Source organism: Nematolebias whitei, chromosome 11 (assembly GCF_014905685.2).
Source record: "Nematolebias whitei isolate Nwh7 chromosome 11, NemWhi1, whole genome shotgun sequence".
NCBI lineage: Eukaryota > Metazoa > Chordata > Actinopteri > Cyprinodontiformes > Rivulidae > Nematolebias > Nematolebias whitei.
In genome coordinates, this window is record NC_056508.1 from 7521636 (window position 1) to 7547534 (window position 25899).

The 25899-nt window shown below is 44.0% G+C and overlaps 1 protein-coding gene across 1 annotated transcript in view; it reads right to left on the minus strand.

The window, feature by feature from the left end:
* Window positions 1-4579: 4579 nt before the first annotated feature.
* Window positions 4580-25899, minus strand: part of bcas1 (brain enriched myelin associated protein 1) — a gene marked incomplete in the record, with an annotated part of 64503 nt that continues 43183 nt past the window's right edge. The window contains 3 exon segments of the mRNA XM_037683791.1: window positions 4580-4657; window positions 7966-8184; window positions 18119-18241. Of these exon segments, the coding sequence (XP_037539719.1) occupies window positions 4580-4657; window positions 7966-8184; window positions 18119-18241 (420 nt within the window).

Below are 25899 nucleotides of genomic sequence, written 5' to 3' on the forward strand. Positions count from 1 at the left end.
CTGTAAGGGTCCCACTGCCTGCAGCCTGCCTTGCTGATGGCCGCTGATTACCAACACCTGGCGGCCATCAGCCTGATGAGCCTCTCCATCTACTTAAGGCTGCAGTCCGGTGTGACTCAACGCTGGAGCATATCACCTCTTATGGTATAGTACTGTTGTGAGGCAAATGTCTTGGTGAAAATAATTTGTTCACCTTTTGCTCTTTTTTCCAGTTTCCTGGTTCCTCGTGCTTTTTGGATTCCCTCATGACCTGACCTGGATCCCTTGGCCTGTCAGGTATTCCTCGTGCCTCTTTGCCTCCAGTTGCCAGCCTTCCTCGTTTCCCTTTGGACCCTTGTTGGATTTCCCTCTGCTGCTCGCTCTCCTTGGACTGAAGGACCAGCTCACCTCCTCGGGTTTTGGACTGTAAGGACAAACGCTCATTAAACAAACTACTCTGGCCTTCCCCGTTGGACAACTATTAACCTGTCGTCCCTCTTTCCAGGAGCCTCTGTGAAGCAGCTTGTGGACACTTTAATATCACTGTACATAATAAACACTGTTCTTTTGTATTTCCCCTGTGTCTGCCTCGTTCTGGGTCTCATACCATCTGGGTTCCCCGCGCACTCCTAACAAGCTCATCTGTCGACAACTGATGGTCTACTTCTGTATGACAACAGAATTGTTGTTCCAGAACTATTGCGTCGACTGGTGTTGTCACAGATTCATGATGGTCACCAGGGCCTAACTAAATACAGACTTAGAGCCAACATGTCAGTATGGTGGCCAGGGATTGGACGAAACATCACAGAATTGGTTAGAATGTGTAAGTTTTGCCAAGAAAATAAAGCATCTCAAAGAAAGGAGCCTTTGATTCCAACACCTCTGCCAGATGGAGCAGGACAGAAGGCTGCAGCTGACATTTGTGATCATAATGGGAAACATTACTTGGTTGTAGTGGATAATTTCTCATGAGATATTGAGATTGCACATTTATCTTCCATGACTAGTCAACAAGTCATTTCTCGTTTGAAAAGCATCTTTGCTAGATGGGGGATCCCTTTTGAGCTGATAACTGATAATGGAACGCAGTTTACATCAGTTGAGTTCAAGCAATTCAGTGCGGCATACCACTTTAAACATACAACATCCAGTCCACATTACCCCCAGGCTAATGGAGCAGCTGAAAGAAGTGTTGCAGTGGCAAAACATATTCTGAGACAGCCGGACTCGCATTTAGCTCTTGTAAGCTACAGAGCTACTCCTCACACGGCGACAGGATTGTGCCCAGCACAACTTATGATGGGAAGACGGGTCAGGACAACAGTTCCCATGTTGTCAAAACATCTTTCTCCTAGTCAAATAAACTATTATGCGGTTCAAGAAGCAGATAAGAAAACTAAGGATTCGTACTGCTATTTCTACAACCGACGACACTCTGCTCGACCATTGCCTGCATTACAACAGGCTCAGGAAGTGAGAGTCAAGTTGGATGGACAAAAGAACTGGGGGACTTCTGCAAGGGTTATTGCTCAGGCACCAGAGCCCTGTTCTTATTTTGTACAAACTGGAAATGGACATATCACTCGCAGAAACAGGAGACATATTCAGCTGGTGCCAGAAACAACACCAGAGACTCAGTTTAGAGAGACTACTGACCCAACATCTGGTTTGGTGCGCAACTCAGATGCTATGAATTCTACACACACGCAGGTTTCTGATGTTGTTATTCCACCGTTGATGGGAGACTGCAACGAAGCCAAGATTACACTTGTCTGTTGGATTCCTTAGATAGAGAACCTTACTAATTGGCTTTTATGTATGTGAATGTTTCTGTAAAGTGCCCTGAGACAACTTTGCTGTGATTTGGCACTATATAAATAAACTGAATTGAATTGAATTGAACTAGGGTCCTCGAGGGGTCATGGGAGTTTGCCTATCCAGTCTACATGTGTTTTGTGGACTTGGAGAAGGCTGTCTGGTATGTTCCTCAAGGTACTCTGTGGGGGGTGCTCCATGAGTATGGGATGGGGGCCCGTTGCTATGGGCTGTTTAGTCCCTATACAAGCTTTGCAAAAGTTTGGTTTGCATTGCTGGTACTAAGTCGGACCCCTTTAGGAAGGGAGTTAGACTCCGCCAGTGCTGCCCATTGTCACCGATTCTGTTCATAACTTTCATGGACAGAATTTCTCCATGCAGCCATCTCTGCTATTTGCAGATGATGTGTTCCTGTTTTTTTTTTCCTCTCTGGCTCTTGATCGAGGTGGCTGCTTTTGCCTTTCCTCCCTCATTTTTCCTTCCTCCTGCTCTGCTCTCTGTGTGTTTGAAGTGCCTGGTTCACATCTCCTGAACATAAATATTATGGATCTGGTATCCTGGGCGTTCAACTTTATTGATAAGGTTTTTTCAACAAAGTGACAAGTTCCTGGAGAGCCTGCATGTCCAGCTGAGACGCACGCTGTGGGGTATGTCATGGACCCGTGGGGAGTGTGGCAGCTGATGTGCCTCTCAGTTCTGTCTCAGGAGGATGCTGAAGACGTTTACATATTTGGATTTATGATAACAGGGAATCTGCTTTTTGCCATCGGCAGCGCTCTGTTTTATCAACTATTGAAGAAGACATCGGCAGCAATTTCGGCCATGGCAACACTTCCGAGTCAGTGTGAAGGTTTGGTCCGTGCTGTTGGAACTCTAAATCAATTGGTTTACAAGCTAAACTGTAAGGTGGAGGCGATTTATGAGAATCGCAGGCAACTTGCGGCTTCTGGGACTCGTCAACGTGGTGGGTTCGACCTTGAGAGAGACTCATAGCATGGATCAGTGGAATGGAATCTCACAATTAGGCTATTTTGGAACCAGAACGTCCAGATGGACTCAAATCTAAAGAAAAAGTAATCTGTCTGCCTGAAGAAAATCAACAATCAAAGCTTATCTGAATCAGACTCCCGACGGCCTCGGAATGGGCCGACTATCAAATTTCTCCTGGGCCATGGGTAACCAAGGACAAAAACTTCACTGGAGTGGTTTTCAGCCAAGTGTGAAGCAGCTAGGATGAGAAACAGCACCTCCAAATCTGAGGCCATGGTTCTCAGTCAGAAAATGTTGGATTGCTCCCTTCGTTGTTGAGGGTGAGGTTTTGCATCAAATGGAAGAGTTCAAGTATCTAAGGGTTTTATTCACAAGATAGGGTGAGAAGTTCAGTTATCAGGAGAGATTCGGAGTAGAACCGCTGCTCATCCACAACGAAAAGAGCCATTTGAGGTGGTTCGGGCATTTGGCAAGGATACATCCTGGGCGCCTCCCTAGGAAGGTGCTTTGGGCATGTCTGACTGGAAGGAGACCCCAGGGAAGACTCATAACACAGGACACGCTGGAGAAGCAGGTAAAAAATAATGATGGATGGAGTTAGATGTCTTACTTTGTTTGAATGAGAAGATACAAGAAGTGAACTGAAAACTACTTAAATCACATCATAATAAAAAACAAACAAACAAACAAAACTTGAGATTTATTGCAAAATAGCACATAAAAATACAAAGAAACAAAAAAGACTCTGTAAAAGCAAAACATTTATGGATTTTTATTACACCACTGCATATACCATATGTGGATGAGTACAGATGTTCTATGCAGTTTATCATTATTTTTAGGATGTATGAAGACCAGACAACTGTTGAACATATTTATTATTTGTCAAAGAGCTGAAGTTACACATACAGGCAACAGAAGCATCTTATTAATTTGTGCACATGACAGACACTAAGAACCCCACAAGACTTTAACTAATGACATAATGTATGTTATGATTTAGTGGAGGTAAAAGCTAAATGGTTGAGCGAATGAAACACTAAGACCTATTTGCAAAAAAATAAAATAAAATAAAGAGACCATTATACCCAGTTGATTTGTTAACATTAGTATTTACAGTCAGCTTCTCGGAGAGAAGCAGAAATTATGATTTCCCTTAAAGCCCCATATTTAACTGTTATAGTTTATATATGTGTTTGCTTAAGTCTACATTTAACCATGTGCAGTCTGCTGTATAAACAAGTTCTTCATGTCTATTGAAGGCCGTTAATTCACACTCTGCATTCACCAAAGTGCAGATTTCTGAAAATAAATAGCAAATAATATAGTGTGTAAGACTAGCTGTTTATCAGACAGATTAAGTATTGGTACTTGGCCTACAAACCTTTTTCCTTTTTTTTATTGGTACTTGAAGCAAAGTGCAGCACTTTATATTGCAAAAGCTCAGTATGTTAGTTTAAACACTGAAAGTTTAGACTAGGCCTAAACTTCTGGAGAAAACATTTCACACCTTCATTACTGTATTTATCAAGATGTTTATGTGATCAAAAGAATATATAAGCTCCAACGTTGCCATTAATTTATTCTTTTAATTTTCTCTAGTTCAACAACTTCATTATTATGTTTTCTGTTCATTTTCCCCAGTCTATCCAACATCATTTGTTTTCATTTTGGAATGGCTACAAAAAGTTGTTAAAGTAACTCAAAAGAGAGTCTGATGATGACAAGGAGGCGAAGATTGAGTATGACCTAAAGAGGAGGAGGAGGGTCTGTACATGGAAAGCTGAGGGTTTCATTTGGTTTTCTCAGATGAAGCAGCAGTCAGTGGTTCTGTTTGGACCCCGGCATCTGTGGAGTGGCGTTTCTGACCCTGCAATATAAAGAGACAAAAGAACAAATTCACTTTCACTCAAGAACTGACTGAACATCATCTCTAACCTGCGGTAACAATCTCATGTATCAACATTTCTTTAAACTGACTCCTCTAAGTGAAGTTAAACTTAGAACAAAGAGAAGTTTGGTATCAATAAATCAGCATGACAGTATAAAACCACAATAGAGAAGAAAAATGCAAGTTGTGTAACAGATGTGGCATGCCAGTCTGCTTTGTTCCCACTAAAGCATGTCTTGTAGGGAACATAGCAGAAATGCTGCCCTCTAGTGGTGGTTACTCAAAACTAACTTCAATATGGATCCAACAATTTTCAGTCAGGTCATCTGGACGGTTTCTTTTTTTTTTTTTTTGCTGAAACGTTTCACCTTCCATCTGGAAGGCATGTATACCTGGATTATTGAGCATGGACTTTTTCAGTATGGATCGACGTTAGTCATTTTGGAAATGACACAAAAGTGTTTGTGTTGTTTTCGGTATTTCCGGAATTGATGTCATTCATTCGTTCAAACTATTTAGACAGGTAAATTCCATTGATCCTCGGGGACTCATTTAAATGGTAAATGGTAAATAGACTGTACTTATATAGCGTCTTTCTATCTTATTTCAAAATACTCAAAGCACTTTACAACACAATATGTGTCCTCATTTACCCTTTCATACAGCACTCTGCTAGATCTCTACAAAGCTAATTGAACAAATGATTCTAACATTCACACACTGATGGGACACACATCAGAGCCAATGAGGGGTTCAGTGTCTTGCCCAGGGACACTTCGGCATGTGACTGCTGGTGGATTCGAACCCCCAACTCTCACGTTGGAGGACAACTGCTCTAACCACTCAGCCACAACCGCCGAAAATTTACAAGAGAGACCTAATTTCAACAAAGAGTGATGACAACAATGGACAACATGTCACATTAGTTTTGAATTTTATTGCAGGCAGGTCAGATGCCTATTATTACAAAGAACCTCACAGTGTTCGCATTATTTTCCTCTTTTCCTGCACATGTTTGCAGTTTTAGCTCTGCATATCAAAACATTTAGTTAATTAAGGAAATGAATAACGGTTTAAAAATATTTCTATTTTCAAAGCATTAACTTTCTTTACATTAGGATTTTTTACCATTTCTTTTAAAGATTGTCATATGTGAAATCTACTTCAGCATTCTGGCTCTTATATTTTATTTTACAATTAGTTTTTTCTTTGGCTATTTTTTGGTTTTAGCCAAACTGGTGCTAATTTTAGCTTCTAGCCAGTCTTTTAATACTTGCAGCTTGTTAGTTTTGTGCTACTTTTAGCATTTAGCCACCATTTGCTACTTTTAGCTTTTAACCAACCTAGCTTCTTCCCAGTTTTAGCTAGTGCCCTGCTTATTTTGGCTTTAACAACTAAGTTTCCGCTTCGTTGGTGAGTTTCAGAAAAGTCAATAATTGCTCAGCATTTACATAACTTCACAGAAAAGGCAAATTTATATAGTTTAATTTTTAATTTCCCTGTATATGACTGCATTGGCACGAAACAATTTCATTTCAGTATTAACCTTTACACTTACTAATGTGCATGCTCAGTGTCAGTATTTTGTGATGCATTGTGGTCTAGATATATTCATGCCTTCTTAGTTTGTTAAAATACTCTTTGTCTAAACAGAGTTCACTTCATGTTTCAGCTGTGCTCTGCAGTCAATCAGACACTCTGCAACATGGCATGTTGGGGACATTCAAGTATCAAAACATAGAGCACCAATAAAACAAATTTATTTTATTTACTTTGTAAGGAGAAAGAACTGGAAGTGGCAGAAATGAAGATAGGACCAACGCAGACATGTTCCTGTTTTTAGTTTTCTACATTCGCCTTATAATCCAGCTGTTTTTGTTACCTTTTTTAGCCATCTTATTTGTAATAATAATAAAAAAAAATCTGTATGCCTTTTTATAACTGTCTATTGTTTTAGCTGTTGTCCATTGTTGTCATCATTCTTTGTTGAAATCAGGTCTCTCTTGTAAATGAGTCCTCGAGGCTCAGTGGGATTTACCTGTCTAAATAAAGGTTGAATTAATATTGAGGTTCTCCTTAGGAGTGACAAGGATGGATAAGATTAGGAATGAGATCATCAGAGGGACAGCACAGGTTGAACAACTGGAAGATAAAGTTTAAGAGGCAAGACTGAGATGGTTTAGACAAGTCTAGAGGAGGGACAGTGGGTATATTGGTAGAAGGATGTTTGAAATACAGCTGCCTGGAAAAAGACAAAGAGGAGATATATGGATGCAGTTAGAGAGGCCATGAAGGTAGTTGGAGTGAGGACAGAGGATGCAGAGGACAGAGATGGAGGATGACTCGCTGTGGAGACCCTTGAAGAGGGAAAAACTGAAAGAAGAAGAAGATATTTATTTTGTATAGCTATAATAAAAAGTGGGTGTAAAGGGCTGAAAGATTAAAGTTGAGCATCAATCTCTAATACCAGAAATAACTATCAATGTATTTGGAGCATGGTGTTTGATTTTATACATGCACATTTGTAACAATAAAAAGGTCAATTATAAAAAATACAAGTGAAACTGTATAAAAGTAGAGCTTTAATCACTTTATCAGTTTCATTAACAGACCTTTTGCTGTAAATGAGAAAATTGTGTGTGTTTGTAATTAATACTTCCAAAGAAAAGTGCGCAGTCATCAGTTAGGCATCACTGTTGCCTCATGTGGAAAGAAACTGCTGCTGAGAATAATGAACCTGAATGAACAGCTGTTCTGGATCATCAAGAACTTCAATGTGAGAGGTGAAGAAGGGTGAAAGATGTGCAAGATAGTCCGGCAATCACAAGGACTCTCCTCCTGAGGCATGAACTACAGAATCATGTTTCTAGCAGAACAGAACTTACTGTTATCACCAGGAGGGTGTGAGTGCATCTGCTGTGAGGCAAAGACAACAGCCTTGGGACAAGACTGACAACAAAGAAATCACTTCTGTCCAAAGAAAACATCCAAGGACAGACTGAATTCTGCAGGAAGTGCAAGAAGGGAACCTTGAAGACTGGTGCCAAGTTAGTTCCTCTGAAGAATCTTCCTTCTGAGAATTTGGGACATTTGAAGAACCATCTTTTGTATCATTTCAACAATGGAGCCTCAGTTCAAAAGCCTCAGTTTGAAAATGGTGGCCTCATGGCTTGTTTTGACCCAAGGGCAGCAGGTAGGTTACATATATAAGTATTTATTTAAACGTGTGTTTTTTCAAAGTGATAAAATGTGTTGTGTGTGTTTGTTTGATACAATGATGTCCTCACCAGGTTTTTAAAGAACAACTGGATGGAGTTCCTCTTCTCCAGTTTTTTGGGTGCACCGACTGCATCGTCTCCTGCTTGAAGGACTGCAGACACTGGTTTGTTATCAACAACTGCCTCTGAGGACTTGGCTGCAGCTTTTGGTTCCTCTTTGGCTTTAGCCACTTGAGCTGCTTCTGCTGCTGCAGCTGGGGCTGAAGATGTTTTTTTGGGCTCAGCTGCCTGAAATCAGGGAGAAAAGCTCTATAAAACCAGTTGGACTGAATTTTGAACGAGTGACTGAATTTTTAGTATGACGTAGCCAGCAAGTTACTTGTTCACCACGTTTTTGATTGGATGGATTCTGCTGCTTTTAAATGAAGTTCATGGGTGATGAAAATGTCACTCTAGTTCAAAAAGCACACTCAGGTTTATGACACTCAATTAAATATAGACTAAAATATTTTATTTTATCTAAATACTGACTGACTTTCATGACTATCGGATGTTGAGAACATGGTTTTTGAGACCCTGAACACGCCAATGCTTTATGCCCTTTCATGGCGGATGCAAAACAGTGAAATATGTTTATCTTTGATCCCTGGGTAATCACATTGTTTTCCATCTAGCTTGAGTAATAGAGCCTATTTTGTTTGCATCAAGTCCAGGATTATGCAGTTTACTGTTCTTAACTGAACTGAATGAACCCTGAGATGACTTCTGTTGTGACTTGGCGCTAGATAAAAAAAACTGAATTGAATTGAATTATTAAATTATTATTTTTTTTGATTACACCTTTAGTTAACCAGATAAAAAAACCATTGAGATCAAGACCTCTTTCACAAGGGTGACCTGGCCAAGAACAGGCAGCAGCAGCACACGTCATAAACAACAAAACAAGTAGCAAGATTATGAAGACTTCAAAAATATATAAAAATATAAAACATACAGTATAACAATAAATGGCAATAATTATTTAAAACAATAACAATTTAAGATCTAAAACACAGGCACTGTTGACAAGATATCTTTTGTCGGTTTTTTAAAAGTTTGCAAAAAGCACTCAAAGTAACACGTTCTGTCAGTTTTAATTCAGCTTGCAAGGCATTCCAAGCTGAGGGGGGCAGAAAAGCTAAAAGCTTTCTTGCCCTTTTCTGTTTGCACACGAGGAACATGAAGATGCAAACAGTCCTTAGAACGTAAGGCATAACTACTGTCCATTCTTCGTATAAAAGTACATAAATAATGTGGAATCATGCCAATAAGAAACTTAGGTCGTTTTCACACAAGATAGTCCGGTAGATTCGGTTCGGTTCGAGACCAATATTCATGAGCTTTTGTTTACATTTGAGTTGGTGAGTTTGCATTCACACTGCACTGTGCAGTCGAGTCAACCTGTTGAACCAATCTATTCCCCCGCTTGCCTGTGGGGGCGCTGCACCTAGAACTACTGAAAGAAACGACACAAAAACCTCTGAAGACACTTCTTCTTCTTCTTCTGTAAATAATAATAAAAACGAAGTGGCATCAAGTTTTAGCAGTTTTAGGAGTTATATTTTGTCATTTTTCAAAAATGGACTTAGCATGAGCAGAAGATGAGACAGAAGACCAAGGAGAATATTGTTTTTCACACAAGGCAGCTGACCGCTCCATATAAGGTCAGAGAAATGCGTGTTTGTTTACCCTGCGGAGCAGGGCTCGGTCTGTTTACATTCACACTGTACTCGAACCGCGCTGGAGTTCGTTTCTACTGGACCGAGACCTAGGTTTTAGCCCGGGCCAGAGTTCGCCTTTTTGTTCCATGACAGAGTTCGATGGTGCGTTCACACCTCTCTAAACGAGCCGGACTTTCAAGGAAAACGAGCTAGAGTTCGATTAAAGCGGACTAAACAGGGCTAGTGTGAATGCACCCTTATAAACCAAAGGCATGCAATGCACATGTCGCCTGTTAAACAGGGAAGACAATAATGAATATTGGTAGCGTATGACAAGAACATACGTTCCTTCTTCTTCTGAAAATTTCCTCTGATTATCTCAAGAAATAAGGAAGTTAAGTTATTTTGATGTTTGTTGCAGGTCCATCACAATTTTATTTGGTTGTTAAGGTCAAACCAAAGGAAAAATAATTTAATTTTATTTTAGACAAAAATTGCCACAACTTCCTTATTTCTTCACCAATCTAGATAATCTTGGTGTCAATCACTTTACTAAGCTCCATCCATTACATATGAACAAAGAAAAAAATCATGGACATCATTTTTTTTATTTTGGTCTCATACCTAAACGTGTTTTTTTTTTACATTAAAATGACATTTTACATTTTTTTGTCTCTTTTATAAGCCTAAAATAAACCACATGACCTGGGCTCTTATGTAGCTCGTTATTAGCATAGCATAGATAAAGACCTGCCCTTTTTGTTATCTGTGTTTTATGACCGATGTACCGGCTGATAACGTTTTAAGTAAATAAAATCTAGTAGAGTGCTGTAGGAATGGGTAAATGAGGACACAGATTGTGTTGTAAAGCGCTTTGAGTATCTTGAAATAAGGTAGAAATGTGCTATATAAGTACAGTCCATTTAAATAAATCTCGGTAATCTCTGAAAGAATTCAGTTATTTTTTTCAATTCAGTTTATTTATATAGCGCCAATTCACAACAATGTCTCAGGACACTTTACAGAAACATTCACCTACATGGAAAAGCCATTTAGTAAAGGTATCTATCTAAGGACATCACTTAGACAAAATGACCAACCTATCCTTTTAAGATTATATAAACTGTAGTGAATATGAATATGTACATCTGCTGTTAGGCTCCAGTTTGTCTTAGTGACTGTGCCATTATGAAAGATGATCGCAAGTGCTGTTATAGTTTTTGAATACAACAAATGAAGCCGAGTAAATCTGGCAAATAAGTTTAAAGTTGTAAGGATGGTATCCCTCTGTTGGTCTCCCTGTGTCTGTACTCCCTAGTGTCTCTCCTTAATTGCCCTGATCAGTTCCACCTGCATGTACTCCAGGTGTTTGTAATTATGTCTTATCTAGTCTGTGTATTTAAGTCTTGGTCTGTGTGTCATTTGGTGTCGGTCCATCATCTGGTATTCTCCTGGTCTGTCTCCTGTGTCCCTCATGTATTAGATTATCTGCCTTGTAAGTTTTTGCTGCCATGTCAGCTATTTATTTTCATTATTAATTTATTATTTTTACATTCTGGCCTCCGAGTCCTGCCTGCACCATTGGGTTCTTTCGTGCACTGCCCTGCCTGAAACCCTGACATTATGGACTGAACAACCAGAACCCAGCAGGCAGCTCATCCCTGGCTTCGCTCACCTGTTTAAACGAGCAGACTCGGATGGAGGATTCTGTGAGCCGGTGTGGTAGGTTCCCGATCAAACTTGCCCGGACACGTGAACGCCATAGCAGGAAAGACAGAAAGCAGACCTGGAACTGGTTCACTGTACTTCTTCAGGCACCTTCTGCACGCCCAGCTTCTCACACTCAGTCTGGCGAGGCTGAATTTCCTGGACCTGGTCCCAATGCTTTGGTGGGGGCTAGTTCCAACGCCTCACCTTCCAGGTTTCCGGTGAGGGTCGGGTCCGACACCTCACCCCATACAGAGCCTTAGTAAGGACTGCACCTGACACATCTCAGTCTCGGACTTCCCCCTGCTCTCCTCGTGAACAACCAGGCCCCTGCTCATCAATGGGTTCAAAGGGGGGTCAACCCAGAGGGCACTCTGAGCAGTTGTGTTCTCAGTCAGTTGACAGTTCTGAACTGGTCACTATAAACAACACACTCCAAAATCAGTTTTTTTCTGCTGCACTTGACACAGACTCTCAGATCCTCACATACACCCTGGCTGAGAGATTATTGCTGTCTTGACCCAGACTGATCCAGATCCCGAGTACCACCAGCTCCTCAGTAAAATAAGAACTTTTAAGAAACATTACAAGAACCCATATCTCTCCAATTCTGCTGTGTCACCTCTGAACCTCTTGCCCCCAATGTCTCAGAGAAGGTCCAGGAGGACGCCTCTCATTTATCCTCAGAGAGGGTCCTGGATAGCTCCTCCCACTACTCCTTGCCTGGTGAGGGTTCTGGGTCACCTATGAACTCTGACTCTGCTACAGAATCAGACTCCCCTGCTGCAGAACTAGACTCTGTTACAGACCCAAACTCATCAGCTACAGCAGGTGTGCCCAACCAGAGCTGGTTCCCAGTTGCCCGCGAAGCAAAGCCTTGACTTGTATTCTCACAGACATAGTCTCGCGAGTTTTGGGTGCGGTGACACAGTGCTCTCACGAGACTTTAGTCTCAGTAGTTGAGTAATGTCGGTGCGCAGAAAACATGGATGGAAAACTAGCGAACAAGCAAACGAAAACTTATTATTTTCACACAGAGTGGGAGGAGGAGTATTTTTTTGTTTATTCTAATTCGAAGTCCATTTGCCTCATCTGTAATTCGAGCGTTGCCTTACCCAAAAAGTGTAACTTGGAGCGGCATTTCAAGACGATGCACAAACGGTTTGAGACAGATTTCCCTCTTAAAAGTTCTTTACGGACTCAGAAAGTGCGGGAGCTAAAAAACAAGCTTGCAGCCCAGCAATCAGTCTTCACTCGCCCCAGCACAAAAGGTAAAGCTGCTACGATAGCTTCCTACCGTGTTAGCCGCATCCTGGCTCAACATAAGAAGTCTTTCAGCGATGGACAAGTTATGAAAGAAGCGTTTATTGAGGCTGCAGATGCGCTTTTTCATGATTTTAAAAATAAAAGTGAGATTGTAGCTGCTATTAAAGACGTGCAGTTGTCCAGACAAACAGTGACACGGCGATGTGAGGGAATGGCTGTGGATGTGGAGGAGCAGCTAAAAAAGGACGTGGAACAATGCGAGTGTTTCTCTCTTCAGTTTGATGAGTCGACAGACATGGTGGATGTAGCCCAGCTGTGTGTTTTTATCAGAATGGCCTTTGCAGACATGAGTGCAAAAGAGGAGCTGCTCACCATCTTGCCTTTGAAGGGACATACAAGAGGAGAAGATATTTTTAATGTGTTTATGGAGTTTGTTAATAAAAGCAACTTGCCCCACTTTAAACTAATTTCTATAACAACTGATGGCGCTCCAGCAATGACTGGTCACACCAGTGGATTTGTTGCACTCTGCAAGCAGAATGATGCTTTCCCAGACATTTTGCACTATCACTGCATCATCCACCAACAGGCCCTGTGTGGGAAGATTTTAAACATGAAGGAAGTGATGGATGTTGCCATGAAAACTGTGTGCTCTATAAGGGCCAGGAGTCTGCAGAGGAGGTTGTTCCGGGCTCACTTGGAGGAGGCAGGAGCAGACCACACAGACCTGCTGCTGCACATGGACGTCAGGTGGCTAAGCAGAGGTAAATTTCTGGACAGATTCAGTGAGCTGTTGCCTGAGATCAGGGATTTTCTGAAGCTGTCAGATCATGGTGAACATTCAAAACTAGAGGACACCCAGTGGCTTTTGGATTTAGCCTTCCTCACAGATCTCACCAGCCTGCTCAATGAACTGAATTTGGAGCTTCAGGGAAAGGACAAAAACATAATCCACATGATCAGTTCTGTGAACACCTTCAAAAGCAGGCTGCAACTGCTCACAAGTCGGCTGCAACGCAGGGACCTGCGAAACTTCCCACACATGGAGGCAGAGCTACAGCGCCAAGGGAAAGAAGTCCCACAACTGGACAGTGCACACTATTCTAAGCAGGTTCAGAGCATCTCAGCAGAATTTGAGAGACGATTTACTGACTTTTCCTCCATCGAGCCTGTTACCAGCTACATGTGTTATCCTTTTGGAAATGTTGATGTGGATGACATTGTGTCCAAATTGGTGTCCGTGTTTCAGCTGGACAGCTCTGGTGTTGAAAATGAGGTGTTGAGTCTGCAAAATGACATTGGGATCAAATCCAGAGCATCACCTGGCGTGGATGGAGAGTTCTGGAGTCTGCTGTCAGAAGAAAAGTATCCTAACATCCGAAGATGTGCTTTGAACTTAACAGCACTTTTTGGATCTACCTACCTGTGTGAGTCTGCTTTTTCACACATGAAAATCATCAAGTCCAAAAACAGATCCACAATGAATGATGATCATTTGGAGACCTGCCTGCGCCTCGCAACCACCTCATACTGCCCATCTTATGAGACCCTGGCCTCCTCCTCTCAGTGTCAGAAGTCCCACTAAGGTAGAGACACATTTATTTTATACAGCTTGCATAAAAAGTTGTCTCCTATAGACACATCACGTTCTGTTTTATTTACTTTAAAGAAGTGAGGAGTAGGGATTGATGAAAAATTATGTTTGTTGATAATGAGACTGGACGAGTAGCTCTCGGCAAATTGCCGACTTCAAAAGTAGCTCTTGGTTCAAAAAAGGTTGGGCACCCCTGAGCTACAGAACTAACTCAGACCCAGACCCTGTTCGTCTCAGACCCAGACTCTGTTCCAGTCTCAGACCCAGATTCTGTTCCAGTTTCAGACCCAGACTCAACCCCACAGCCTGGCTCTTCTCTAGACTCAGACTCGCCTGCATCCAAACCAGACTCTGCCTTAGACCTAGAGTCAGCTCCAGACCTAGACATGACTACTTCAGACCCAGAGTCGTTAGCTCCCTGCATCTCTGAGAGGGTTCTGGAAGACTCTCCTCACTGCACCTTGCTTGGTGTGGGGGCTGACCCACCTACGACCTCTGTTGCCTGTGCCTCTGTGGGGTACAACCATTACACCCCACCTCCTCCTTATGTGCCTATGGGAGATGGTCCCAATGCTCCGCCTCTGAGTTCCTCTGTGGGGGTTGGACCAGACTCCTCACCTCCTTGTGTCTCCTTGGGAACTGGTCCTGAGGCCCTGCCTCTGAGTCTCTCCATGGGGGTCAGAACAGAATCCTTACCACCTTCCTTCTGTCCAGCTGTGGGAGTCCAGGCAGGCTCCTCTCCGCCACCTCCTGCAGGAGGCTCCACGCCATCGGAGTGTGTGTGTCCACGCAGCCTCCTGCTGTGGTCTCCATGCCACATGCAGCTCCCAGGGTGGTCTCCATGTTGGCAGCTGCACGCCCAGAGGTTTCCATGCCTCCTGTTGAGGGTTCCATGTCCTCTAGGTTTCCACATCCTTCAGGTCTTTGCTTCACCTCTCAAGGTCTTTGCCTCACCTTGGGTCCATGCCTCATCCAGGCTCCTCGCCTCATCCAAGCGCCTCAGCAGTTGGGTGCTCCTTAGCATCCATGGTCCTACTCCAGCGAGATGGACGACCGCCCGCCTGACCTGCTCCAGCGTGTTGGACAGCCTCCTGTCTGCCCACCCTGAACTCTGCCAGCCTTGGGATGGTTCCCTGACCGTCTAGACATTTCTGTTTTGTGTACTGTATGTCTTATGTTAAATGGACTGTACTTAAATAGCGCCTTTCTATCTTATTGAGATACTCAAAGCGCTTTACATTACAATATGTGTGTCATTTACCCATTCATACAGCACTCTACTAGATCTCTACAAAGCTAATTGAACAAATTATTCTAAAGAGACTAATCAGACCTTTATGACATTCACACACTGATGGGACACACATCAGCAGCAATGAGGGGTTCAGTGTCTTGCCCAGGGACACTTCGGCATGTGACTGCTGTTGGATTCGAACCCCCAACTCTCGCATTGGAGGTCAACTGCTCTAACCACTCAGCCACAGCCGTCCCCAGGTTTTTTCCTTGCCGGTTTTTGGTTCTCTTCTTGTGTTTTCCTTGTGCCCTCCATCCTTGCGGTTCCTCCCGCCCATGTTCTGTGGGGTGGGCTTTTCAGGACACCTGGGGTGGGGGAGGGGGGTACTGTAAGGATTGTATCCCTCTGTTGGTTTCACTGTGAGTGTCTCTCCTTCATTGCCCTGATCAGTTCCACCCGCATGTCCTCAAGGTGTTTAACCTTCCTAGCGGGGCGAGATCCCGCACGCACTTATGATGTGAACGGATCAGTTGTGACCCGTCTTAAATCAGCCAAAAAATGCCCTCAAAACAGTGTTTTTTTAAGAAGTATTAGAACACATCTCTAAAATAAATTTGTCTTATTATTTTGTTATTTTAATATTATTAACCATAGTAACATTTATAGTGTTAAGGGTAAGTTTTGACCCATGTATATTTATTTATTTTAAGGATTACCCGTTTTCCTTGATTCTTCTCAGGGATGCCAGCTGCAAGTTTGCCTGTGTAAATCTGTAGATTCCAGGCATAGCTGGTTTTCGCATCACAGGCTGCCCAGATTTTTATGCCATATTTGCCTGGCTTACTGGGCATGTATTGCCGGAAGGGGCATTTTCCACGGAAAGGGAGAAGACGCTCATCCACTGTCACCTCTGGTCCTGGGTTGAACATCAGTGGAAGGAGCTTCACCCATCTATCCCAGACGTCTTTGATGGGAGCAAGCTTGTCAGACCGTGCTCTAGTATCTCTGTTGTCAAATCTGAGGACTCTTGAGATCATTTGAAAGGTCTGAAGTGACATTGTTGCGCGGAAAATACTCCTGCCTGTGGACACATCCCAGAGACTAGTAAGGGCCTCATTGCTGGATCTGTACACGCCAGCGAGAAGAAGAACACCAATAAAAGCATCCAGGCACTCCTCATCAATGTCCTTCCAAGTGTCACCGTGAACTTTTTTCCCTTCGAAGTTTGTCATAGCAATGATGACTTTCTTTAGTGACAATGGCATAAACAAATCAAAGCATGTCTTGATGTCACTTACTCGTGTCACAGCAAACCTTGTAATCCCAGGGGTCATCTTCATAACATTTTCAGCAGCTTCCCTGCCATGTGAAACAGGAGGAATCGCACTCCAAGTGATGTTACCCTTTTTGGATTTATAGGTTTCAGTTACAGGAGCAGCTTCAGCACCTGTGCCCTCCTCATCCGACGAGTCTGTGTACTCTGATTCATATTCACTAGCATCGTCCTCCTCAGAAACTGGCTCATCTGTGTCACTAGGTGTGTCCTCTGCATCATTTTCAGCAAGGATGTGATCTAGAGCTTCTTGTACTGTGAATCTTCTCTTCATTTTGGTATGCAGCCAAGCTCTAGGTAAAATGGAGTGTCTGTTTCTACATGTCTCTACATGCCCATGTAGAGACACACCCAGGTGGGTGTGTCTATCTAGGTCTGCCTATCAAGATGGGCATGGCTATCCAGGTAGGCTCATCTCTACATGGGCATGCCTCAACATGTCTCTGTATCTACAGCTGGATGAACTTTTTCAGTTTTTGGGAGCAGAGTATGAGGAACTTATCAATAAAAGTAGTACGGATAAATGGGGATGTTTTGGTCAGTGAAGTAGACAAACAGGTAAAAACAGAAGGCCCTAACATATGTATGACAAAGTTAGTGAGGTCACAGTGTGTTTATGATTTCAGTTTTGACACTGATTATTGGTTGATAGTCTTATACCATAACTGGGTCACAAATTACCCCAGCGCGGCAAGTGCGTGTTGTTCTATAAAAAATAAAAATTAAATTTAGTGAAAAAAAAAAAATATTTTTTTTATTTAAATAAAGGTTCCAGACAAAGTCAAAAAGCCTTGATGCAAAAAAAAAAATATTTAAAAGACAGTATCATGATTTAAAATTTAAAATGGGTCACTACGGACCCTAACATAGTAGTTAATTATGTCTCGTCTAGTCTGTGTATTTAAGTCTTGGTCTGTGTCTCATTCATTGTCGATCCATCGTCTGGTATTGTCCTGGTCTGTCTCCTGGTCTGTCTCCTGTGTCCCTTGTGCTTTGGATTATCATCCTTGTAAGTTTTTGCTGCCATGTCAGCTATTTAGTTTCATTATTAAACTATTTATTATGTTTACATTCTGGCCTCTGAGTCCTGCCTGCACCATCGGATTCTTACCTGCCCTGCCTGAAACCCTGATAATCCCAGATGTAATTGGTGGCATTACGCTGGTTAATGAGGCAGCTAATCACAAGAGGTAGTATGACTGTATTTAGACTGTAGTTTTCCTGAGACAAACTCTACTTGTGGAGGCTGGTTGGACTTTTGTGGTCATGTCATCTAACAATACCTCGAATTCACATTCATTTGTTTCTCAATGTTATGTAATTGCATCACAAAGTATACTCAGAGGTTTTCAGGTTATAAAGGCTTACAAAAAGTGAATTAGTCTTACTTTGGACTTGAAGACAGACAGAAAGGATGATTTTGAGGCTCCTTTCTTTTCTTCCTGAGGGGGTAGAGCTGGTTCTGGATTGGCAGCTGCCTCCAAAGTGCTGGTTTTTGAAGGATCCACCTTCTATTGTCAAAACAGCACAGAGGAAAACAAATCACAAGACATTCACAAACCAAAAAGCCAGTCATCAGTGAAGCTGACAGAGCAAAAGGAGCTGCCACCAGTGACATAAAAGGGGAGGTGAAAGGAAGAACAACCAAATCAGAATGTCCATGTCAGACGTGAACAGGTGCCTGTAAGAAGAAAGAAACCCACACCATGATTCGATTCATGACTTAAGAAATTGATGCTTTCTGTAAGAAAAGGTGAAAAATGTACAGAAAAAAAGTGTCAATCTTAACAGGCTCAGTGGTTTTCTAATCATAAAGTGATGGAAAGCTGCACATTTTATGAAATAAAAACTTATATGAGAAAGTAAGATGACCATTTGACCAAAAATGAAGCTACAAAAACTTTAATCCAGCATCTCACAGGGATTGTTGGTGAATGGTAATGGTAAATGGACTGCACTTACATATTTCCTTTCTATTTTATCAAGATACTCAAAGCTCGACTACTGCCAGCGATCCATCAACCCAAATGGACGTTCATTCAGCCGCTGTACTCAGCGGACACACGTGACCGACGACCCAAACCGGTGAAATCACAAAATATCTGACATGTCAGAGCAGCGGCCGTGTCTGAATAATGCAGAATGCAAGCAGAAGCAGCTCCGATCTTCTGCCCTCTTTACTCAGCAGCGTGCATCCACCAACCATTAATAACTTTATTAGTAGTCAAAGTTTAATTCAAGGTGTTGGGGGTGGGGGTGGGGTTCGCGTTCGGACCTGTAACTACTGTTAATTTGATGGGTCGGATGGTTTATGGAGATGATGGCTACGGGGTGGGGGTGGGGGTGGGGCTGGGTCGGGTCAGGTCGGGTTTTTTGGGACCAAAAGCAACTCTAATGAGGGGTTCAGTGTCTTGCCCAGGGACACTTCGGCATGTGACTGCTGGTGGAATCGAACCTCCAACTCTTGCATTGGAGAACGACTGCTCTAACCACTTGGCCACAGCTGCCTTTTAACAAAGAACAACAAAGTCTCCAAAATGTCTCAAAACATGTCACAACACAGCCCCCATTTGGGCATCTTCAGTTTTTGTTCCTTAGTCACAGACTTGCAGTCTTGTTGCTTGAATTTTGAACATGTTCAAAAAATGTGCAACAATTATTTTCTAAATAGAGTCAGATTTGTTGTGCATGTCTCAATGTTGTCTTGAACTCTTTTCCACTTACACTTGTATTTTGGCACCTACAAAGGAACTGTCCTTAAAACAGAAAACATCACAGAGCCATATGTCCAGGTCTAACCAAAATGTCTAACTCTGCTTGTTTTATTTCATGAACTCACTCCAGCTGAATAAATTGTAAGTGGGGTCAAGGTAGGTGTGAGGTGGGTGGGGTTTGCATGCTGTACACATGAAAATAGACTGGGATTTTCACCGTTTGCCTAAAGCATGGCTGCACGGCTCAAAGGCCCTTGGCTGGAATCTAGTGAGACTGCATTTTAAATTTAGCCTTTTACTTTTTCAATTTCAACTCACCAACATGTGACCCAGTGAGATACTGGTTTAGCTTGCCATAAACAAGTGTCACAGTGAAATTTATATTTTTGTGTAACTTTTGCAAATAAATAAATAAATAAATAATCAAACAAGTGTATTTTTCTAAAATAATCAACTCAGTCAGTTTAGTTCAGTTTGTACCAGTGGTTGTGTAACTCTCCCATCATCTACAGAGAAAGTAAAGCATGAATGATCACAAACAACTCTGTTCCCAGAAAAATTTTGATGTTTCAACTGAAAATAGTGATGAAGAATAATAAGGCAAAGATTTGATTTTTGATGTTTTCTCATTTTGAGTTCATCTCAAGCAGAATACTTAAAAAGGATGAGACGTGTTGCATTGTGTCATAATTTAAAACATTTTATACCTGGAAAATTACATTTTTAAAAGTGAAATGTTTTATTTTTAGTTTGGTCTCAGTTTATAAATGCTTCTCTTAACAGTCATTAAAGCATTATGTATTTGGATATAATAATAATTATACTGTATCTTTAAGTTAGGTAGTCAAACTGGATCAAGGTAACTCTTGTACTGTATGGTGTCAGCCGGGCCGGCTCGTCTTTTACCACAAACAAAATAACTTGCACATATCCTGAGGTCCAGGCTGGTCCACAGAGGAGATCAGGACCAGCTGCCCATTCATATTAGACAGACTTTTACTCTTGGTGTCTTTAGGTTTATTTTTAAAGCACTTTTGAACTCACTGGCTTTTATTACAGCATGAGGACTGACATGTTTGGTTAGTTTTAATGTTTTTTATGACAAAAAATTTTCATGCAATATTTTAGCTCTTTTTTATGGTTTTATTAATGACCGGTAATTAAAGCTTGATAAACCCTTTGATTTAACCAAATGTAGAACCCACTGTGGGAGAAGTAACTTTAAACAGACAAAAAAGGATAGACAAAAACGTTGGTTACATACTGTAACCCCAGATTCTATGAGTATAAGCGTAGCCCTTTAAGGCTGTCGCTTGGTGGGTTTATCCCATTATGTGGAGCATTGCACTGAAAAATTTAGTCCACGCCCACCTGCTGTGTGGGCCCTACCCGGTCCGTATAAATTACGTTAAGAGCGGGAAATCGGCTCCCAAAATAGCTTTTTCTTCAGCCATTTAGGAGACAGTGAGGCCCGACGCTTAAAGGGCTACGCTTATACTCATAGAATCTGGGGTTACAGTACGTAACTAACGTTCTATTTCGTATAAGCTTCGCCCTTTAAGGCTGTCGCTTGGTGGGTTAAGGGCGAAGCAGATGTGGTCCTCGCCTCACTGGGTCCATTCGAACACCGTATGAAGCAGAAGCTTGCCCAAAAAACGTCTTGTCACTCAGCTCCCCATGTGCGTAATTACGCATTGCGTAATTATGTGAGCCATGCACAGACGCATGTTGTGTAACTATGCGTTCATGGCTGAACAGTATAGACAGATTAATAATAACAAATGAACTGATTATTAATCAAATGAACTGATTGGTAACAATAGTCATGAAATGATTAGTGACAATAGAACCAAAACAACAGACACAACTTGTGACTGATAACACATCTCACACTGTGAAGCATGCAGACAGATGTGAGCTTAAACAGAGTTCCGTGAAAACAACAATATTCATTCTGTTAGAGCACTAAGGATAGAATGTGTCATGGAACGGGCCGTCACATCACGTAGATAAGAGCGAATGAATGAGCAGGGTGTTGACCACGCGGCCGCAGTGCAAATGTCCTGCATTGTCATACCATTATGCAAAGCAGTTGAAGATGCAATACCCCTGGTCGAGTGCACCCTGAGGTTGACAGAAGGCTCTAAATCTGATGCTCTGTAGGCTTCAGTAAAGGCCTCACACAGCCAGTGTGACAAGCACTGGGTGGATAACAGGCGACCTGCAGATGCATCTGTATAATGCACAAACAAATGTTGAGTTTGGCGCATTACAGCTGTGCGCGCTATGTAACACGTCAATGCCCACACCGGACAGAGAAGATGGAAAGATACTTCTTCTTCTGATCTGTGGGGGGTGAGGGAAAAACGCCTCCAACGATATCGCTCTTCATTTAAAAGAGCTCGTGATGTTTTTAGGCATAAAGGCTGAGTTTGGTCTTAAATCAGCTGAGCTGCCATCAGCCTGAATTCTGAGACATGACGGAGCGACAGAGAGGGCAGATAAATCACTCACCCTCTTAGCAGATGTTAAAGACAGCAGCAGGGCTGTTTTAAGAGACAAGAATTTAAGTGGAACCTGATCTATAGGCTCAAATGGAGCTTTGATCAGGGCTCGCAGGACCAGCGTTAAATCCCACTGTGGAACAAGTGGGCGTGAAAACAGGCCTGCGTCTCTGTACACCTTTTAGAAAATGCTTCAGCAGCGGGTGATTAAAAGCTGTTCTGTCTCCGAACCCTTTGTGGCAGGGAGAGATGGCTGCAGCGTACGTTTTAATCGTGCTGAAAAGCCAACTTCCTGTCCATCAGCTGTGTAGAAAAGACAGCACGCCGCCTAATGTACATGAGGTGGCCTCTACACCTTTCTCTGTACACCAGCGCTGAAAAACTGTCCACTTTGATATGTACAGCGCTGTGGTAAATGCAGCACGTGAATCCTGGATTGTGCGCACTACCTCCTGTGGGAGACCCATCCTCTCTAAGCGGAACCGCTCAGTGGCCAGACCCACAGGTGCTGGCCTATTTCTGGGTAACTCCTGATCACTCCTCCTTCCTGGAGGAGAGCATCCTCCCTCCATGGCAGTTTCCACGGGCGCCCCGATAGCAGGCGTTGTAGGACTGAGAACCATGGTGTGTTCACGCGCTCGGGGGCCACCAGGAGAGCTGTCAATCTCTCCTCCTGAACTCTGTTCAGGAACCGTAAAATCAGAGGAGGTGGAGGAAACGCGTACCAAAGCGTTTTGGGCCATGGGCTGTGAGCAAACGCATCCACCCCCCAGCGGTGGTTCGTCTCACGGGCTCAGGGAAAACCATAGTTGACACTGAGCGTTCTCTCGTGTCGCAAACAGGTCCACAGCTGCTTTGCCAAATTTCTGCCACATCTGAGTCATCAGGTCTGGATGGAGAGTCCAGTCCCCATGACGTGGGCCGCCCCTGGACATCACATCTGCCCCTTTGTTCAGAACACCGGGTATGTAAACTGCTCTGATGGAGAACAGATTTTGGTGAGCCCAACACAGAAGCTTTCGCGCAATGTGTAACATCTGGGCTGAGCGCATACCCCCCTGCTGGTTTATGTACGCAGCAGTCACCTTGTTGTCTGTGTGAATCAACACGTGTTGATTCTGTAACACGGGAGCAAAGTGCTGAATCACATTCAGCACTGTGCGACACTCCAAAACATTTATGTGGGCTGATGTGTGATGGGGCCACAGCGCCCCTACTGCTTGAGATAGGCATGTCCCCCCCCAAGCCTGACAGCGACGCGTCCGTGAAGACTGACACGTGTGACGTGGGTCTGCTGACGGGGGCTCCCTCTGACAGAACCAGGGTGTTTCCCCAGTGTCGGAGGTCTGCTCTCACAGAGGGAAGAACAGTGATCATCCGTCTCTTTTGTTTTACTGGGTCCACATGCAGACACACAAACCACCTCTGGAGGCGTCTCATGTGTAATAAACCCAGCGGGACCACTGTGTGAGCTGATGACATCATTCCTAACAGCTTCATGACGGAGACAGCTGTTACCACTCTGCCAGGTCTTACGTGGCGGAGCTGGTCTTTTAAAGTGTCGATTCTTGTTTGTGATAAACGAGCCTTCACGGTGGTTGAATTTAACTCCACTCCCAGATAAATAATTGTCTGGGCCGGGAAAATCGAGCTTTTCTTCCAATTTATGGCGAAGCCCAGATTTAACAGTTGTGATGTCAACACCTGAGCCTGCATCACTGCTTCCTGTCTGGAGCGTGACAGCAGCAGCAGGTCGTCCAGGTAAAACAAAACTCTCATCCCTGCTCTGTGTGACGGATGCAGGGCTGTCTCCACACACTTTGAGAACGTACGAGGCGCGAGGGAATACCCGAACGGCAGCCTGTTGTACTTATACTTCATCCCCTGAAAAGAGAAACGCAGGAATTTTCTGTGCTTTGGGATGATCGGTATGTGAAAATAAGCATCTTTTAGGTCGATGGAAAACAAGCCAGTCATTTCTCTGGATGTTGTCCAACAGCTGTCTGGTTGTCAACATGTGAAACGGTCTGTCCATGATCGCCTTGTTGAAAGTTGACAGATCCAAAATCGGTCTCATCCCTCCAGTCCGTTTGGGAACCAGGAAGTAACGTGAGTAAAACCCTGTGTTTTCCTCTCCGTTGGGAACCCTGGAGGTTACCTCTTTTATCAGAAGCTCTTGGACTTCTGCATTTAGGGATGAGATTTGGTCTGGTGATGACAGGACCGTCTCTAAAACTCCTCCGAACGGAGGGGGTCGGGTTGCAAACTGCAACGTGTAATCTTTGCATAACACCCTGTCCATCCATCTGACCGGCGAGCATGTTTTTAGCCACTCCGCGTAACGTTCATGGAGTGGACGTGCGTTTAAGTGATGCGTCATGTTTTGTACGGATGTCATCCAGTCCGCTGCTTCGACCGCCGTCATGTGTCGCGGGAATGTTTTCCGTGTGACCCAAGGCGAGGCTTCCTCGAAAAGGCTCTGAACGTGCCCGTGCGCTGCATTCGAACCGCGGACCAACCTTCATGTACAGGTGGGCCGGCGTGTGCTGAGGCGAAGCGTGTGACAGCTGATGACGCCGTGGGGCTGCGCGTTCGACGTCGCTGTGCGAACGTTGAGAGGCGGAGGGCGTGACTTCATCTACGCCGTGCTGTTGGAGTGAAGGCTGCGAGCCCCGCGGGAGCACACGTTTTCTCTGGAGGGACGCGCGCCACTCTCGCTGGAGGGGCGCGCGTCGCTCTCGCTGGAGGGACGCACGCCGCTCTCGCTGGAGGCGAGACTCGTCACCGGGTTCGTTCAGCCGTCTCATGCTTGTGCTGCCGTGAGCTGCCGAGCACTGAGACGTGGTGGGTGACGGCTGCCCGCGTCACAGCCGCACGCGTTGCTTCAGTGAGGCGTGTGTTGCTCTTGCTGAGAACGAGGACCTTCACCGGACCCGGCCTGTGGTCCCACATTTATACCGATGTGAGCCGGTGAGCGCCGGGGAGCTGTGTGTGCGCCATCATCAACGCAGCGCCGTTTGGATGAAGGCTGTTTGTATCGCACGAGTATGCGTTTGACACCGCTTGGGTGAGGATCGTGCAGCTCGGATTGACAACGAGTTATTTCGCTTACCATCGTGTCGTGTGAGCGTCTCGTCATGTCTTGGAGCAACGGTGAGTTTAAAAAAACTTTATTTAAGGACACCGGCTCGTTATGTGTGGAGGATGTTTGCGCAGCCGCTGTGAGTTCATCCGAGCTTACAGACTGGCTAGAAACAGACACTTGATCATTGAATGATGATTTATTTCAACTTTCGTGTCACTTTTACACACACCCTCTGCAGACCGTCATTTTTTAAAATCTTCTCCCCTGTGAGCTCTGCGATTTGTTTGCCCAGAGCGCTGTCTGCAGGCGAACTCTGGGGAAATGCTGAACTGCAGGTTGCTGGGATGAAGAGGGCTGGTCTCTGACGGGCGGGGCTGGTGGTGGAGCTGAGCGAGAGTCGCCGCCGCGGCCGTGGAACGTCGTTGCTTCTGCCTCTGCTCACGACGGTCTCTCCAGCAGGCCGGGGGGCGAGATGAGCAGCGCGGCTTGATAAGGTGGCGCACAGCCTCTGACACCTCCTCCGACTGCTTCGAGTTCGCCAGCATGGCTTTGAAGCTGCTCCCGAACAGCGCGTCTGCCGTGATGGGGCCCTCCATCAGGTCTTTGTGCAGTTTCTCCGGCAGCGAGGTGGAGTGGCGGATCTAGGTGGATCATTGAATCATCGTCATCCACGCTGCAATCCTGGACAGGCAAACCGTAGAAGAGGCACACATATTGAGGATGGTGTCGGCTGCCTTACAAAGGGAGCTCTTGGTCTCCTCAGGCAGGTCTGCAACCTCCAGCCTCTTGGACATGCTATATGCTAGCAGCGCCATGTTGTTGTTAGCTGCGGCTGCCTGAAAAGCACATTGATGGGCTCGATTGGA